This window comes from Gobius niger, assembly GCF_951799975.1.
Source record: "Gobius niger genome assembly, chromosome: 8".
Classification (NCBI taxonomy): Eukaryota; Metazoa; Chordata; class Actinopteri; order Gobiiformes; family Gobiidae; genus Gobius; species Gobius niger.
In genome coordinates this window covers 16,482,116-16,498,762 of record NC_136859.1, presented here as the reverse complement: position 1 = coordinate 16,498,762, position 16,647 = coordinate 16,482,116, and the positions used below count along the sequence as shown (strand labels likewise).

Sequence of the window (16,647 nt, the reverse complement as noted above, 5' to 3'; positions counted from 1 at the left end):
AGCCCTATAACAATATATCCTCTATCACTTTAGTATATAGGCTTGCACTATTTAAATTCCAAGGGCTGAAATGGGTATAAAGCTGGGTATGGAGCCATGCCGACACATACTGCTGTGCGTCCTGCCTAAGGTTCAGGGGGCCCCGCTGTAGTGTGCAGCGTCCATGTCCTCCAGCTAAAGCATTTCAGAGACGAACAATGAATCACAAAGAAAGCATGATATAAATGAGCTAGTGACACACACCACAACTGGCTAATTGTTTTTGTAGAAAAAAACAAAATACAAAATGCATTTCAAAAATACTTTATTTGACCTACATGCAATTATTTCACAGTTACACGTCAGTTTATCAGTGTATTACATGTAAATGGCAATGCAAATGCTTTTAACTATGAAACTTCTCAAACATTTTAGAAGCTGTCTTTACAAAGTTCAAGTTTCGAAAAAAAAAAAAAAAAGATGTAATATTTTTATATCACAATCCGTTGTCTTAGTTCTGTAACTACGTTGGAAAAGAAACAGGTTTTATTTCTTACATAGTTCTCCTCTAGCATGCTGCAAATAATGAAGGTACAGGTCTAAAATAGCAGAATATGCTTGACCACATACGGCACATTTTGAAGAGCCTTCTCTGGAGTTGTTGGCACCACCTGATGACGGTTTTTGGTTCCCCGTGAACAACTCTGTGGAGATATTTCCACTGAAGGAAGTCAATGTTTTTGATTGAGAGTTCTCATATGACTTTTGCTTTACTTGACAAGGAATAGATTTACTGACTTTACATTTTCGGACACTCTGCATAAGAACTGGATCAAAACCAGATTTTAAAGAGAGCTTCTCTTGATGTTCGCCGTGGAAACGCTGATGTTTAAACAGTAGATCTTGAGCACTAAACTTACACTTACATTGTTCACACTGAAAGGGCAAATGTATTTTCTGTTTTTTACCCCCGACAGGAACCCAGTGGAAGTCAGGGTGCTCACTCATGTGCCTCTTGTAGCACTCCACAAACCGGAAACCACGTCCACAGACGGGACAACTGAAGCGACCGTGCCGTTGACGATGAACCCTCTGATGTAGCCACAGCTTCTTCCAGTTTCCCAAAGTCTTGCCACAACAGGTGCAGGTGTAACTTTGATCTCTCCTGTGGGTCAGCATATGGGCACGAAGCCGACCCATGTGTCTGAAAAGCCGCCCACAGCTGGGGCAGAAATACTTCCTGGGATCTGAGCTATTGTTAAGATTGTTCAAACAAGACACAATGTGAGAGAGGTGCCTGGCAGGTGTGACAGTTGCAGGGAGGAGTCTCTTTGTAAGTGGAGGAGTTTTGTATTCTTTCTCTGGGCCGTCTTTTTCTTTTATTACATTTGATGATGAAGCTAAATCATAATCTGATAATCTTTTAAAACCATTATACTGAGTAACGGATAAAGTCTCATTTAGTTGGCCTTCAACTTGTTGCAGGTGAGTTGGTTGCACATTACTGTTTTGAAGACACTGTTTCTCATGGGCATTGAATTCCGCAAACACGCCAAAGAGCTTGTCACATTTTAGGCAATGATAAAGTTGGGCACCTGTGTGTTCTTTCATGTGGCTCTTGAAAAGCAGTAAATGGTCAAAAACATTTCTACATATATGGCAGGTGTACGTTAAATCAGGCTTTTCTAAGTCCCACGAGTCCCCACCATAATCCTTAGGTCGGCAGGCATGGTTTTTGGCATTACTGTAATGGACAAAGGCCTTGCCACAGCGTGTGCAGTTGTACCTCTTTACAGACCAGTGTGTGAGCTCATGAACACGAAGGAAGTATGCTTGACCAAACGCCTTTGAACAAATGTCACATTTATATGGTTTCTCCCCCGTGTGAACGCGTACATGTCGCACTAGGGCAGACTGAAACCTAAAGGTTTTTCCACAATATTGGCATATCATCTTTTTCTGTTTAACTTGCCGTTCATACTTTTGGGCATTTCTTTTGTTGCTTTCACTTTTACGATTGACCCTCAAAAGTTGCAAGTTCTCTGTTATTTCATCCACATTTGCAAAATGAGTTTTCATGTGAGCAAAGTAATCAGAGTAAGCAAATTTGATGGGACAATATGAACACTGGATATACGTTTGGTTCTTGCTGTGTACTTTGAGGTGAAGGTTCAGATTTGATTTTTTAGTAAAGCGTTTTCCACATTGGGGACATGAAAAAGGTTTCTCCCCCGTATGAATGCGCTCATGGACAATTAGCTGTGATCGAAATTTAAAAGTACGAGGGCAGTACCTGCAGTACAGTATTCTTGCACACTTTGAATGAACAGGTTCAGGTTTTAACTCCAGCGTGTATTTGCCAGTAGGACTTGTTATACAGGAATCATCTTTATACCCCAAGTGGCCATATGCATTATTTTCATGCAAGTTTACCTCAATTTGTATGTCCTCACTTTTGACTGCAGAATAAATGTCATTTTTATGTTCAGATGTTTGCACGAGGTCAGTGTTGCACTGATTTAAGATGCCATCTTCTGCTAAAATGTTTTCATGGTGGTCTGCAGCCTGCGATGTATTTGCTATAGAAAAGCAGTCTTGTCTTTGGTACATCTCCACGAAATGGCCATGACAGTCAGGCACATAGGCTGCACATGTCGTCAGAGACTTCTTACCGTTTCTAACAGTTTCTTGTTTCTGGTGTTTAGAGCAATGATTATCCTCAAATTGTGTAGAACCACATGGTTTCATTTCTCCTCCAGTTAAAATCCAAGTCCTTCGCAGCACCACAGATCATCTGCAAGATGCCGACACTAAAACACAGATTAGAGGTTAAATTGCATTGTAGCATTAGTGAGACTCGGATTTACAGCAGCGTAGCCATAATTTAAAAAAAAAAAAAAAAAAAAAAAGGCAGGACAAAGGAAACCAAAGCAGGCCAATGTTACCTGGCACGCGCTTGAGATGCAGTAGCAAATCTGGGGATACTTTGTTCAGACGGACACGTGCAGCTGTGAAAATAATGTAAGGCTGTTAAAAAAAAATCACAAAAGCAAAATACCAGACGTACCTACCAGCCTTGTGTGCATAGGCTATAGCTTACTTACAACAGCTTGACTGTCGGCTCCACGAGGCGACTTCCTCGAAGGCCTACACCAAGGCACTACTACTCCACGTTAAATGAATCAACAATAACTCGTAGGATGGGCTAACCAAAACAAACTAATGAAGAATCGGCTGATGGCTGACTTCAGGTTCAGACGCAGCAATGGCCCTCTTCAGCCCCCTGTGGCAAAATTTAGCATGGCATGCATTTCACAATATTTTATAGCGAGGCAAAGGAAAAGCCATCCTGCAGCCGCGTGCACAATTATACACATTTATCGCAGTGTTAACTTAGCTATTGTTTATCTCATATCAGAGTTAAAATATAATTAGTCGAGTCAAATTAGCACAAAGATATGAATGGTACGTGGGCCACACTGTAAACATCCATGGCATGGTGGATATATTCCCCACGTGCTGGAAAATTATTCACAATCATTAACTTTTAGAAGAATGTTAAAGCAATAAATAAATCATAACAATCAATCAATCAACCAAAGTGGCATAAGCATGACTAAAATTGTTTATTAAAGCAAATATGCCAAGCAACATATAGATACAAGTGAATTCTTCAAAACTCTGGTGTCAAACTTACAATGTATATAACATTTCAACACTCAACATTCTGGATTATGCTAAGTTTTAATAGATGTCCTGGATATTAAAAAAAGAAAAAAACTTGTAAAAAAAATGTATTGTATTTACATGTTACACAAGCCAATACACCAAAAAATACTCTTCAAATCATATCAAGTCTTGATGGGGACTGATGAGGTCACTTGGTAAATCACCTCTGCGGGTTTCTCTTGTCCACTTTCAACAATGAAGCAGTCATCATCTGAAACTATCGCCGTCGACTCTTTATTGTTCACTTCTGAAACTTTGTCCTTGACGTTGGCATTACCAGTGGGGGCCGACAGCAGTGCGTTACTGATGTTGTTTTGCAAAGCTGAACTGGGAACATTCAGTGGAACTACTTGCCTCTGCCTGTTTACTGGTGTCGCGAGTTTATGCTTGAGCAGGAACTCGTGAGCTTTAGCGCACTTATGTCTCTGCAGCACGTTGATACTCTCAAAATAGACATGACAGACACGGCACTCATAGCCTTTACCTGGAGTTTGGCTCACTACACCTAGTGCTGGCTGTGTAGGAGAAGGGTTCACACTGGATAACTGGGCATTTGCAATGATTGACTTCGGTTGAACAGACAATAAAGGCTTCTTGGTATCACTGGGATTGTAAGCAACATTCAAATCTTTACTTATTTTATTAACTGCAAAGTTATTCTGGATTTTCAGTGATGGAGAGGAAATTGGCAGTTGGCCCAGCCCATTGGCTAGGTGTGTGATCTGGTTAAGTGGTCTTGCAGTGATCAGTTTGAATCTATTGATTTTATTTTCATTAGAAGACTGACAAGAATGAAAGCGTGGAACAATCTTCCGACTGGAGAGGAGCAATCCACAACCAATGCAGCCAAGCACTTTATCTGCAATGTGCGTGTTATGATGTATGACTAGAGACCTTCTGGTAGCAAACGTTTGTCCACATTTACCACAAGTGTATACATGTGTCTTGGGAGACAGTCGCATTGATTTCACCACCACAACAGGCTGAAAAAGTGTCCAAAGATCAACAGTCGGCGCACCAATGTTTGAGAATAATTTGCCAGAGTCCGATGTTGACGCATTGTGGAATACATCTGGAGATGCCCGTGGCACCACTTGTGGCTGTACTTTGATTTGTGGCATTTTGGATGAGGTGGGCTTTTGAGTGGCAACTTTCCCCGATGAAGGCTTCGGACCCTCCCAGATAACCTCACCAGACAACAGTCTTTTGAGCTTCTCCTCTTCCTCGCTGTGCTTCTCAACTCTTTGCTTCTTTATAGTGTCATGACAAAGCACTTGGTATCCAGGTTCATGGGATCTATTGTGCTGCAGCATGTCATGATAAGTGGCAAACTCAGATCCACAGGAGCAGATAAAAGATGGAACAGGACAATGATGTTCTTCTAAGGACCTTCTATTTGAGAAAATCTGCTCACAGTTGAAGCAAAGGCCATCGTCCGGAACAGGTAGTTTATGGTATCCACTCTGCATGATGAGACTTAGTTCTATATATACATATAAAAAAAATACATTAATAAATTAATAAAATGCAACAATCACAGATAGCTGCAAACAAATGACTAAACCGTAATTTTATTCATATTTAAAGTGTCACTAAAATGTCCAAGGTGAGTGGTTTACAATAATTACAATATCTGAGGTAAAAATAAAATAAATCGCAACAAAAGCAGTATTACTACGTCGTAAACAAAAACTGGCGAATATTAAGTTTTAAGTTTAAAGCATCATTAAGAATCATCACTCGCGCTAGCGTGTGCTGCTAATAGGTGGTTTCACTAACGTTAACAATATCATAAAAGAACAATAGATGTTGCTCACCTTACTACACAAACCCCGCAACAAGACTTATTTGGACAGTTAAGGCTCGGGACCACCGTTATTTGCAAAATTACTTTCGTGCTTCGGCCAAAAACCCGGGAATGTGTGCCTTGATGAAGGAAAAAAAGACGCCGACAGACGAGGCAGGAAACAGGAAGCTGGGAAACCCGCTCCCAAACAGAAAAAAACCCGTGCGCAACAGCGCCCCCACCGGTGCGGAGCGAGTCCTGCAATCACACACCGTAATCTATGGTTTTGATCGGTAATTCCATACAGAAACAAATCATTTATGTGTGAATAGAGGTGAGCAGCGGAGTTAAAAATAAGTAGTAACTCTTCCATATGCAAAAAAAAACAGAACATTACGAAACCAAACTGAGGCACACCAATGGTAGATTTATTACATTTAATTAGAAGTCAAGACTACATGTTCCAGATACAGTGAAACATAAAAATGCCATTATGACACAATGGCTAATCCATCAACATTTTAGAAAGCAATTGGTAATGTCTACGTATAATTGTTTTAACTGCCTACAAACTAAAAGTATAATTGATTATTCTAGGTATTTGCTAGTGTTAAGCAGTTTAAATGTAATTACAAAGACACAGCATTACCACACACACAATACAAAACACAATACCACAGAGGTTTTAGAGCTTAAGCAGCGTTGAAATACAACAGGTCAAATTTGCTTGGGAAGCCTGCCCTGTATTGAAAAAGAGCTATAGTTTATGGAGATATTTGCTCCGCCACCTCTACACTGACTCCAGGTCAAGTGCCTTCGGAGAGTGCAACGGCTTACAAATAAATTGCCACATTTTGGACAAGCAAATGGCTGCTTCCGGTTTGGATTTTTAAGACGATATTGAGTTTGAGGTTCCGGTGGGGTATTTAAATTTTGACTTTGCTGTGGATCAGGCATGCTTTTTTTTACTTGTAAGAATAATGGTTGTGATCTTTTATGATGCTGAGGGTGCATGTGGAGCTGTAGATGAATTTCGTAGTCAGCCCAGGATTTCACTGTCACACCACATGTTGGACAGGTGTAGGACTCCTTTGCATGTTTCTGTAAATGCTCAAGGAGAAGCTTGGGAGATGTAAACCCAATGCCACATTCACATGTCACTCTTCTAGGGAGTACAGAGGGCAATGACATGATGCTCCAGTTGTCCCCATCTTCCTCTTGAGCTTGATCTTGTGAAGCATTAGGGGCATTAGAGGAGGGCAAAGTCGGGTTAATTTCACTGGCCAAATTAGGAATCATTGTGCGCCTGTTTTCACATTTTTTCCTATGGACAAACATGTTATCTTTACGGTTGAAGTTTCTCCCACAGACATTACAAGAAAACACAGGCATATTGGCATTAAGTGAAATGTTAGAACTGTGTCGACTCTCTAAACCTTTAGGCCTAACCGAGCAAACTTTTTTATGCCTACATAAATTACTAGACAAGCCAAATGTTTTATGACACTTGTCACAGGAGTAACGCCTAACACCATCTCTAAGAGTAGTGCTGAGACGTAAACGTTTGCCTTTTGCCTTTACATTTTCATTTGTGTTATCAAGCATGTCCATTTCATTGTTCAAAGGTACGGTCCACTGACTGTCCTGTACTTGCGGAAAAGAAGATGAAAATGAAGAGACATATTTATATTGCTTCTTTAAAGATGATAGAGAAGCCCAATTCACATTTGAAACGTCTGGTTCAGCGTGATCCTCAACCTTTATGCTCCTGACTTGAGTAGAAATGCCTATACTTTGGGTAATGTAAGCTCCATTACTAACGCAAACTGCATTGTTAGAGGGCTGACTTTGTTGAGATTGACTTGACACAGGGCCACGGCATTTGTGCATTTTAAGATTGTACCTCCGTGCAAAGTTGTGTTTACATATTGGACAAAAGTATACTTTCTTCGGGTTGTTAAATTGGACCAATTTCTGTCCATTGGTTGGATTACTTTTGAAAGAAGGTGAAGACCCTATGGTTTTTCCACCAGCCCGAGGACACACGTGATTGTCAGGGAGTGGCACTCTACCAATAATGAGTTGTTTACAACAACGACAGCATTTAATCCTTTCTTTTTTATGCATAAAATGGTGTTCTGTCAAGCTATCCACATCCTGAAAAACCCTTCTGCAGCGAGAACATTGATATTTCCCATGTGTGTCACTGCTGGGATCCATGAACTTTTGACGGGTTTCCAGAAGTACTACAGGTGAAAAGATTTTTGTAAGAGAGACAATTTTCTTTGTACTGGACTCAAGAAGTCTGCTAATAGATGGAGCTTTTGTCTTCATGCCTGGTTTCCCAAGGAGTTTCAATTGTACAGTTGACGTATCAGTAACTGTCGATGGCCCTTTTGTTGTTTGTGGAGTTATAACAACTACTTCAGGCTCTTCTTTAAGAGACATTGTAAAGTTATCTTCATCAGATGGGGGAGACACCAAGTGTTTTCCATACACCGATGCCAAGACTTTCATCAGAGGTTTATTTTTGGGCACAGCCTCATCTGTGTCATTGTCTTCGGTCTCCTCTGGCATTTGTTCTGTGGCTAGTGTCTTGTCACATTGTTCGTCAGTCTCTGCAGACACAGGGTTCTGGCCCTCAGTGCTGGCTGTAGCAGCACTCTCTTCCTCATTTACATCAGCCGCAGTGTTCTTGAATGAGGATGGCTCATCAGTAGGAGGCCCTGCAGGGTCCTCTCCCAGAACTGCGTCTGTCTGGGCAATAGTCGTGTCACAGTGGGTGTTGGATGAAACTTCTTCTTTGGTTAACTTTGGAGACTGCCCTTCGTGGGACTGTTTGTGATCCATCAGGACAGTTAAGTCCGTAAACTCTTCTCCGCAGTCACATATATGCATAGGAGGGGATAGAATTTTAGGCAATGACGACTGACTGTTTATGCTGAAAAAAGTCTGGGGAGACGCTACCATTAGAGTAGCGTTAGAAGGTCTTTGTACAGGCTTGGGCAATGAGCTGGCATGGGTTGCTTGATGTACCAGCAGAGACGCCAGTCCAGTAAACGTAGATGAGCAGGCTACACACCGATACTCTTTAGAGGAAGACGCCTGTCCTTGCAGCCCAAGCATTGTGGCGTTGCTTCAGATTGGTCCAGCTGATGGTGGAAGATCAGTCTGTAAAAGACCACAACAACATCACGCAATTACACAATGCGAATGACAGGACATCGTCTGCAAGAGGGAAAAAAATAAAGTCTCGTGACCTCCTAATAGAGTCATTTTTCTCACTAATATCTAAAACAATAAACATTAGAACATACAGTTGCGAAGTTCAGTTAAAAAAAAACGACAACATACAATTTCGGAGGTATTGTTAGTCTTAGTTATCTTGTCATGCACAGTGATCAACTGTGACAAATACAATTTGATTTGATTTGCAACACAGATAGTTGCACGTAAACATATCTGTGTTAAAGGCCTACAGTTGTTTTGAGCCTGTGTAGCCTGGTAACAAACGGTAATATGCAAGCAAGCAGTTAGCCTGTGAAATCCAAGTAGCATCTTACCAGTGATGCAAGCCAAAAACATCTGCAAACATAAAGTGTAACGCTCAAAATAAGCAAAACAAGAAAGCTCCCGATGTGCACAGTCTTCTTATTGCTTCTTTACTCCTCACCGCAGAGGGCTCGGCTGAAACGGCAGCATGCTGCAGCTGCAGCATGGAAAAGCGTCGAGACGAAGGCGGCGCGAAGCGGAAGTTACGTTCGTCTAGTCTGATCAAAATAATAATAATAAAACAAAATCACTCCATACAGCATTTCCCAAATAAAATTTAATTTGAATTTATAACTCTTGAAAGTTTATTAAAAAACAAAATATATGAATATATATATATATATATATATATATATATATATATATATATATATATATATATATTTCTTTGTCTATTTTTCCTCGTGAGTCTGCTCTTTCAAGGGACAAACAGATTTAACAGATTATGGATGCGTTATTGACATAACCTACGGTACAAACTACTATAAAAGACAAACTACTTCAAAAGACACTTTATTTACTATTATTCAATTATTGGCCAGACACAGATTATATGGTGTAAAGAAGAAGCATAACAAACCCAAAATATAAATATTTTTGATAAGAGAACAAAACATTGGAACTTGGCATGTTTCGTAAATACATACAGTTGACATCCAACTTTTTATTTTACATTTCAGGAATAGGTGCATATTGGGCTGTACAAAATGTTTTTAAAAGGGTTAAGCGCTTCTATCAGGAGGAATAACAACAACGACCAAAGAAATATGACAAAGTACTTTCCCCGGAGAAATCAAGTCTTGATGGGGACTGATGAGGTCACTTGGTAAATCACCTCTGCGGGTTTCTCTTGTCCACTTTCAACAATGAAGCAGTCATCATCTGAAACTATCGCCATCGACTCTTTATTGTTCACTTCTGAAACTTTGTCCTTGACGTTGGCATTACCAGTGGGGGCCGACAGCAGTGTGTTACTGATGTTGTTTTGCAAAGCTGAACTGGGAACATTCAGTGGAACTACTTGCCTCTGCCTGTTTACTGGTGTCGCGAGTTTATGCTTGAGCAGGAACTCGTGAGCTTTAGCGCACTTATGTCTCTGCAGCACGTTGATACTCTCAAAATAGACATGACAGACACGGCACTCATAGCCTTTACCTGGAGTTTGGCTCACTACACCTAGTGCTGGCTGTGTAGGAGAAGGGTTCACACTGGATAACTGGGCATTTGCAATGATTGACTTCGGTTGAACAGACAATAAAGGCTTCTTAGTACCACTTGGATCAACTTCCAAAATTCCACTAAATTTCCGATATGACCCATTATTCAGAGTTTTCAATGATGATGGAGAACTAGCCATTTTAGCCAGACTATTGGCTATGTTTGCAGTGATATTGTTAAGTGGTCTTGCAGTGATTAATTTGAATTTATAGACATATGAAGAATGACAAGAATGAAAGCGTGGAACAATCTTCCGACTGGAGAGGAGCAATCCACAACCAATACAGCCGGACACTTTATCTGCAATGTGCGTGTTATGATGTATGACTAGAGACCTTCTGGTAGCAAAAGTTTGTCCACATTTACCACAAGTGTATACATGTGTCTTGGGAGATAATTGCATTGATTTCACCTCCACAACTGGCTGAAAAAGTGTCCACAGATCAACAGTTGGAGCTCCAATGTTTGAGAATAATTTGCCAGAGTCCGACGTTGAGGCATTATGGAATACATCTGGAGATGCCCGTGGCACCACTTGCGGCTGTACTTTGATTTGTGGCATTTTGGATGAGGTGGGCTTTTGAGTGGCAACTTTCCCCGATGAAGGCTTCGGACCCTCCCAGATAACCTCACCAGACTGTAGTCTATTTAGCTTCTCCTCTTCCTCCCAGTGCTTCTCAATTCTTCGCTTCTTGATGGTCTCGTGGCAAAGCACTTGGTATCCAGGTTCGTGGGTTCTATTGTGCTGCAGCATGTCATGATAAGACATAAACTCAGAGCCACAGGAACAAATGAAAGATGGGACAGGACAATGGTGTTCTTCCAGACATCTTCTGCTTGAAAAGATCTGTTCACAGTTAAAGCAAAGTCGCCCTGCGTTCATCAATTCTTCGCTGAGTCCGTCGTCCAGCACATTAGGCAGGTTTTGATATTCACTTGTCGTCATGGTGGCTTTTAGACCTGTTGAAAAGTGATAATCCGTGGTTAATGTTACAATTTGCAATTAAACTTGTGGAGCTCCGACACATCAAACTGACGCCGATGCAATCAACAATGGTTACACAAAGTTATCTCAAACGCATTTCAGACGCTATAGCTTATACAAAGGGAAGAAATTAATTCACGCTACAACTATATAAAACAAAAAGAATCGCCTAACGTTAGGGCTTTTGTTTGGCAAAAGCTCGTTGCTAACAGTAGCATCATGTAAAATAGGTTTCATTGACTAACTTACCTCCACAAGAAAACCAAATCCACACTGTATAGTATGTAATCGTGTATCCTTGGCAAAACCTAAGAGGGAACTTTGTGCCTCTTTAACATAATTATGCTCGAGGAAAGTCAAAAGACGTTATTTTGCCCGGTTGCTGTCAGATTTTTCCCCTTTTCTTCTTCGATCTTCCGTCTTCACGCAGCGTTAGCAACGTTAGCAACGTCTGCTGCTGCCCCTAGTGGACCGGCGCCCTCGCATCCCGCATTATTGACATGGATTAGAGAAAGAAAAACTTTAATTACGACTTTATGAAAACAGTCTTTCGTAATTAGCTCTGCAACACTATTATATGGTAATTTAATAGAAGGATCCCGTCTAAAACGCCACTGCAAAGATTCCAAAAAGCGTAGCCTCTGACCAGCAGATGGCGCGTTGGTTTGCAAATCACACACGCTTCAATAGTGTGGACCCGATTATGTATTTATGTTCATCCTTCTTTATTTACTTCTGTTGAGGAATTCAGACTCGAATAGCCAGCCATTGCGTGCCTACAAATTTATAAAGGTATAGAAATAAATTAAAACAACACTTGTATCAATGTATAACAAAATTATTGTATTTTAATGGAAGAATCAGTGTCGTACATGAAGCTACAATGAACAAAACGTAATTCATTGTATGAAATTACAATCAACAACTAACTTTATTAACATTAGAAACTTTGACTCAAACTTCTGTGTCATAAGGCTTGTGACTTTAAAAAAAAATAAACATTAGGTAGTAATGAAGTAACTACACAGGCGTAGTGTATATACAGTATTCGTCAATAAGCAATGTCAGTTTTCATCAAACAGGATATCTAAATGAAAATTAATGTTGGCAAAACAAATCACCCCAACATGTGGCTATCCAGAAATGGATCCATGAAATGCTTGCTCCATAGAGTCTGGAATGGCCTGCCTCACCATAATCCGATGTATTCTTCGGCGGTGGATTTTGAGTGACTTCAGGCTAGGATATGTTCCTTGACATACATCACAGCGGAATGTCTCTGAGTTTTTGTGAGCGAGTAGATGTTTCTGCAAACCATCTGTTGTGGTGAACCAACGCAGACATATTGGACAGCGCACAGGCTTGATGGCAGGTTTGCAGGTTCCACCCCTCTGGTGAAATAGAAGGCTAATTGCATTTGGGAAGTCAGAGTTGCAAAGTGAACAGTGATAAGTTTTATTGGCCATAGTTGTTCGAAGAGCTTTGCATCGATTCCAGGATATATGTCGACGCAGAGAACACCTACTGGCAAAACTCTTGCCACACTTTGAGCATATACTCCTTTGCTGCTTCTTTCTTTGTTGTAGACGATGCTCTTGATGCACCGGCTGCTTTTCAGGGATAATGGGCACCGTCTGAGGCAGCATCTGCACAACAGAGGGCTGTTTAAACCGTAATAACAATGGCTCTGATCGTTTGTGATGCTGAGGGTGCATGTGGAGCTGTAAATGAATTTCGTAGTCAGCCCAGGATTTCACTGTCATACCACATGTTGGACAAGTGTAGGACTCCTGTGCATGTTTCTGTAAATGCTCAAGGAGAAGCTTAGGAGACGTGAACCCAATGCCACACTCGCATGTCACTCTTCTAGGGAGTACAGAGGGCAATGACATGATGTTCCAGCTGCCCCCATCTTCCTCTTCAGGTTGATCCTGTGAAGTATTAGAGGCATTAGAGGAGGGCAAACTCGGGTTAATTTCACTGGCCAAGTTAGGAATCATTGTGCGCCTCTGTTCACATTTTTTCCGATGGACCATCATGTTATCTTTGCGATTGAAGTTTCTACCGCAGACATAACAAGGATACATTTTAACATTGTTGGCATTTATTGCTGTGATGCTAGAACAAACTTCATTCCCAAAACCTTTTGGATTCATGCAACACAGCTTTTCATGACGACTTAAACTACATGATGAGGCAAACAATTGCTCACACTTGCCACAAGGGTATCGCCGAACACCATCTTTTACAAAATAATTACGAGGTGCACGTCTGATATCTGAATGACCAACAGATACAGATTCACCAATTTCTTTTACATTTGAATCTTTTGATGCATTGAGAAAGTCCATGTCACTGTTCAAAGGCATTGTCCACTGACTTTCACTTCCACTGTCATCATTATCTGCTGTTTGAGACCAGCTACTGTCTTGTACTTGAAGAAATGAAGCTGCAAATGCAGAGGCAGTAATTTGTTGCTCCTTTATTGTTAATGGAGAACTCCAACTTTTTGAAAGATTCTTTTCAAATTCTGTGGCTTCCTCATTTTCCTCAACTTTTATGCTCTTGACGAGAGTGCCAACACTGACACTTTGGGAAGATTCATCCCGAACACTGAGACGTGCCTCTACTGCGTTGCTCTGTGTTGTTTGTTGCAATTGGCTTGACACAGGGCCGCGGCATTTGTGCATTTTAAGATTGTACCTCCGTGCATAATTGTGCTTGCAAATTGGACAAAAATACACCTTTTTCCTATTGTTTAAACTATTTATATGAATTGTTTTCTGTCCATTGGTTGGATTACTTTTGAAAGAAGGTGAAGACCCTATGGTTTTTCCACCTGCCCGAGGACACACGTGATTGTCAGGGAGTGGCACTCTACCAATAATGAGTTGTTTACAACAACGACAGCATTTAATCCTTTCTTTTTTATGCATAAAATGGTGTTCTGTCAAGCTATCCACATCCTGAAAAACCCTTCTGCAGCGAGAACATTGATATTTCCCATGTGTGTCACTGCTGGGATCCATGAACTTTTGACGGGTTTCCAGAAGTACTACAGGTGAAAAGATTTTTGTAAGAGAGACAATTTTCTTTGTACTGGACTCAAGAAGTCTGCTAATAGATGGAGCTTTTGTCTTCATGCCTGGTTTCCCAAGAAATCTCCTCAATTGTACAGTCGACATATCAGTAACTGTCGATGGCCCTTTTGTTGTTTGTGGAGTTATAACAACTGCTTCAGGCTCTTCTTTAAGAGACATTTCAATGTTATTTTCTGCAGATGGGGGAGACACCAAGTGTTTTCCATACACCGATGCCAAGACTTTCATCAGGGGTTTATTATTGGGCGCAGCCTCATCTGTGTCATTGTCTTCAGTGTCCACTGGCATCTCTTCCAGCATCTCTTCTGGCATTTGTTCTGTGGCTAGTGTCTTGTCACATTGTTCATCAGTCTCTGCAGACACAGGGTTCTGGCCCTCAGTGCTGGCTGTAGCAGCACTCTCTTCCTCATTTACATCAGCCGCAGTGTTCTTGAATGAGGATGGCTCATCAACTGAAGGCCCTGCAGTCGAGTCCTCTCCAAGAACTGCGTCTGTCTGTGATGAAGTCATGTCAAGGTCGGTGTTGGAGGAATCTTCTTCTTTGATTAACTCATGATTGACTGATTGGGGAGACTGCCCTTCAGAGGCATGGGACTGTTTGTGGTCCATCATTGCAGTAAAGGTTTCAAACTGTTCTCCACAGTCGCATATATACACAAGTGGGGATAGATTTTTAGACCGATTTTCTTCAGTGATGAGAGTCGGGGAAGAAACCTCCACAAGGTTAGAGACTGACGGTCTTTGTACAGGCTTGGGCAATGATCCGGCATGTGTTGCTTGATGTACCAGCAGAGACGCCAGTCCAGTGAACGTAGCTGAGCAGGCTACACACTGATACTCTTTAGAAGAAGACGCCTGTCCTTGCAGCCCAAGCATTGTGGCGTCACCTCAGATTGGTCCAGCTGACGGTGGAAGATCAGTCTGTAAAAGACCACAACAAAATAATGATAAATATCACACAATTATAAAACGCATCTGACCGAACTACACTTGCTTCTCAAATATGTATGTACTTGTCATTCATACAGCTTTAGAAACATGACAAAAAAGGTAATTTTAATTAGATAAAGATTATGACTACCAGCAGGGCAACATTGGTTGAGGAAAGGACTTTCTTTATTGTAATAAAATATGCAAACTCGACTGATTATCATTTATCAAAGCACTGTTTAGGTTTTACATCCCCATTCACTTTAGAAATTACATCCCTTAGGCCAGTGCTAATACACTTGGAGTACAGCAAATCAGGTCCAAGCGAGGTTGATAGAATTATAATGTAATTTTATTTCCTTGTTAACCATTGAAATTATTATTCACCTTCAAATTCCCTCACAACACGGCAGTTATTAATCAGGTTTGAAAAAGATTTTTGACTGTTTAAATTTTATACTGGGGGAGAAGGGTTTGATATTAGGCTACTAGATGACGGCTTTCTAATGCAAGCAAATATTGAGCTTTGAGGTGCAAACGCACAGTCCTTAGGTAGCCTCCACCATATGATCTCGTTAACCGTATTGTATAACGTAATACGTACAATAGTTTTATGAATCATTTACTCAATGATATTACGGTAATCTAAATGGAGCGTGATATCATGCATAGCAGAGCATCGTTAGGCTGCACCAGGATTTACACAAGATTTAACAATAGCCACATATAAATGCTAACATTAGCTGGGGTGGGTGTAGCGTTGTGCCATACTAGGCTGTTCGAGCAAAAGGGCTAACGCTAACCAAGACTACACTGCAGACTGCAATATACCGGCCCCAGGCCCAGAGTCTTCCTTACCAGTGACAAGGAGGGCGTTTTAATGGAGCTCTGGCCCCACATAGGTGTGCTGTTGTTGTTGTTGTTGTTGGTGCAAGTGAACAGCCTCTTTCGGAGCTCACATGTGCTGCAGCTGGCTGTATCAAATACGATCGTCTATCAGTGGTTCCGCTTCAGCCGCTGGGTCAAACTGAATTCCGTACTGGTCCGAGAGATAATGAAATGGATATCATGCAATTTCACACTTTTTGCTTATACCATTTATCAGTTTCTTCACACAGCGGTTCTCGTTCAGTGCCCAATACAATTGTATTCAATCATGTCCCATTTAAAACTGAACACTTTCGGAACAAAGACCACTGCGATGAAGCCCGCGGGACACGGCAGGAAAACCCACATTGCAGTGCGCATGCGCAATCACAGTTCGAGAGTGAAGAAGCATCTCGAGCAATGTGTCTCAGCATAGATTTCACCCGTAGATTTGAAGACAACGATAAACCATAATCAATATTGATTTGGCAACACACTCA

General features: G+C 41.1%; 3 protein-coding genes across 3 annotated transcripts; all 3 read right to left on the bottom strand.

Moving 5' to 3' along the window:
• Positions 1-362: 362 nt before the first annotated feature.
• Positions 363-2,784, bottom strand: LOC306966124 (uncharacterized protein). The gene has a single exon (XM_079560774.1). The coding sequence runs from the start codon at positions 2,725-2,727 to the stop codon at positions 526-528; it is 2,202 nt and encodes a 733-aa protein (XP_079416900.1). The 5' UTR covers positions 2,728-2,784; the 3' UTR covers positions 363-525.
• Positions 2,785-3,637: 853 nt separating this feature from the next.
• Positions 3,638-5,683, bottom strand: LOC306966137 (uncharacterized protein). The gene is made up of 2 exons (XM_079560788.1): positions 5,526-5,683; positions 3,638-5,191 (listed from the first exon to the last, which is right to left on the bottom strand). Exon 2 carries the CDS (start codon positions 5,175-5,177, stop codon positions 3,831-3,833), a length of 1,347 nt encoding a protein of 448 aa, XP_079416914.1. The 5' UTR covers positions 5,178-5,191; positions 5,526-5,683; the 3' UTR covers positions 3,638-3,830.
• A 6,586-nt stretch (positions 5,684-12,269) lies between these two features.
• LOC306966123 (uncharacterized protein) lies at positions 12,270-16,508 on the bottom strand. Its single transcript, XM_079560773.1, has 2 exons — positions 16,139-16,508; positions 12,270-15,271 (listed from the first exon to the last, which is right to left on the bottom strand). Exon 2 carries the CDS (start codon positions 15,224-15,226, stop codon positions 12,383-12,385), a length of 2,844 nt encoding a protein of 947 aa, XP_079416899.1. The 5' UTR covers positions 15,227-15,271; positions 16,139-16,508; the 3' UTR covers positions 12,270-12,382.
• Positions 16,509-16,647: the final 139 nt, after the last annotated feature.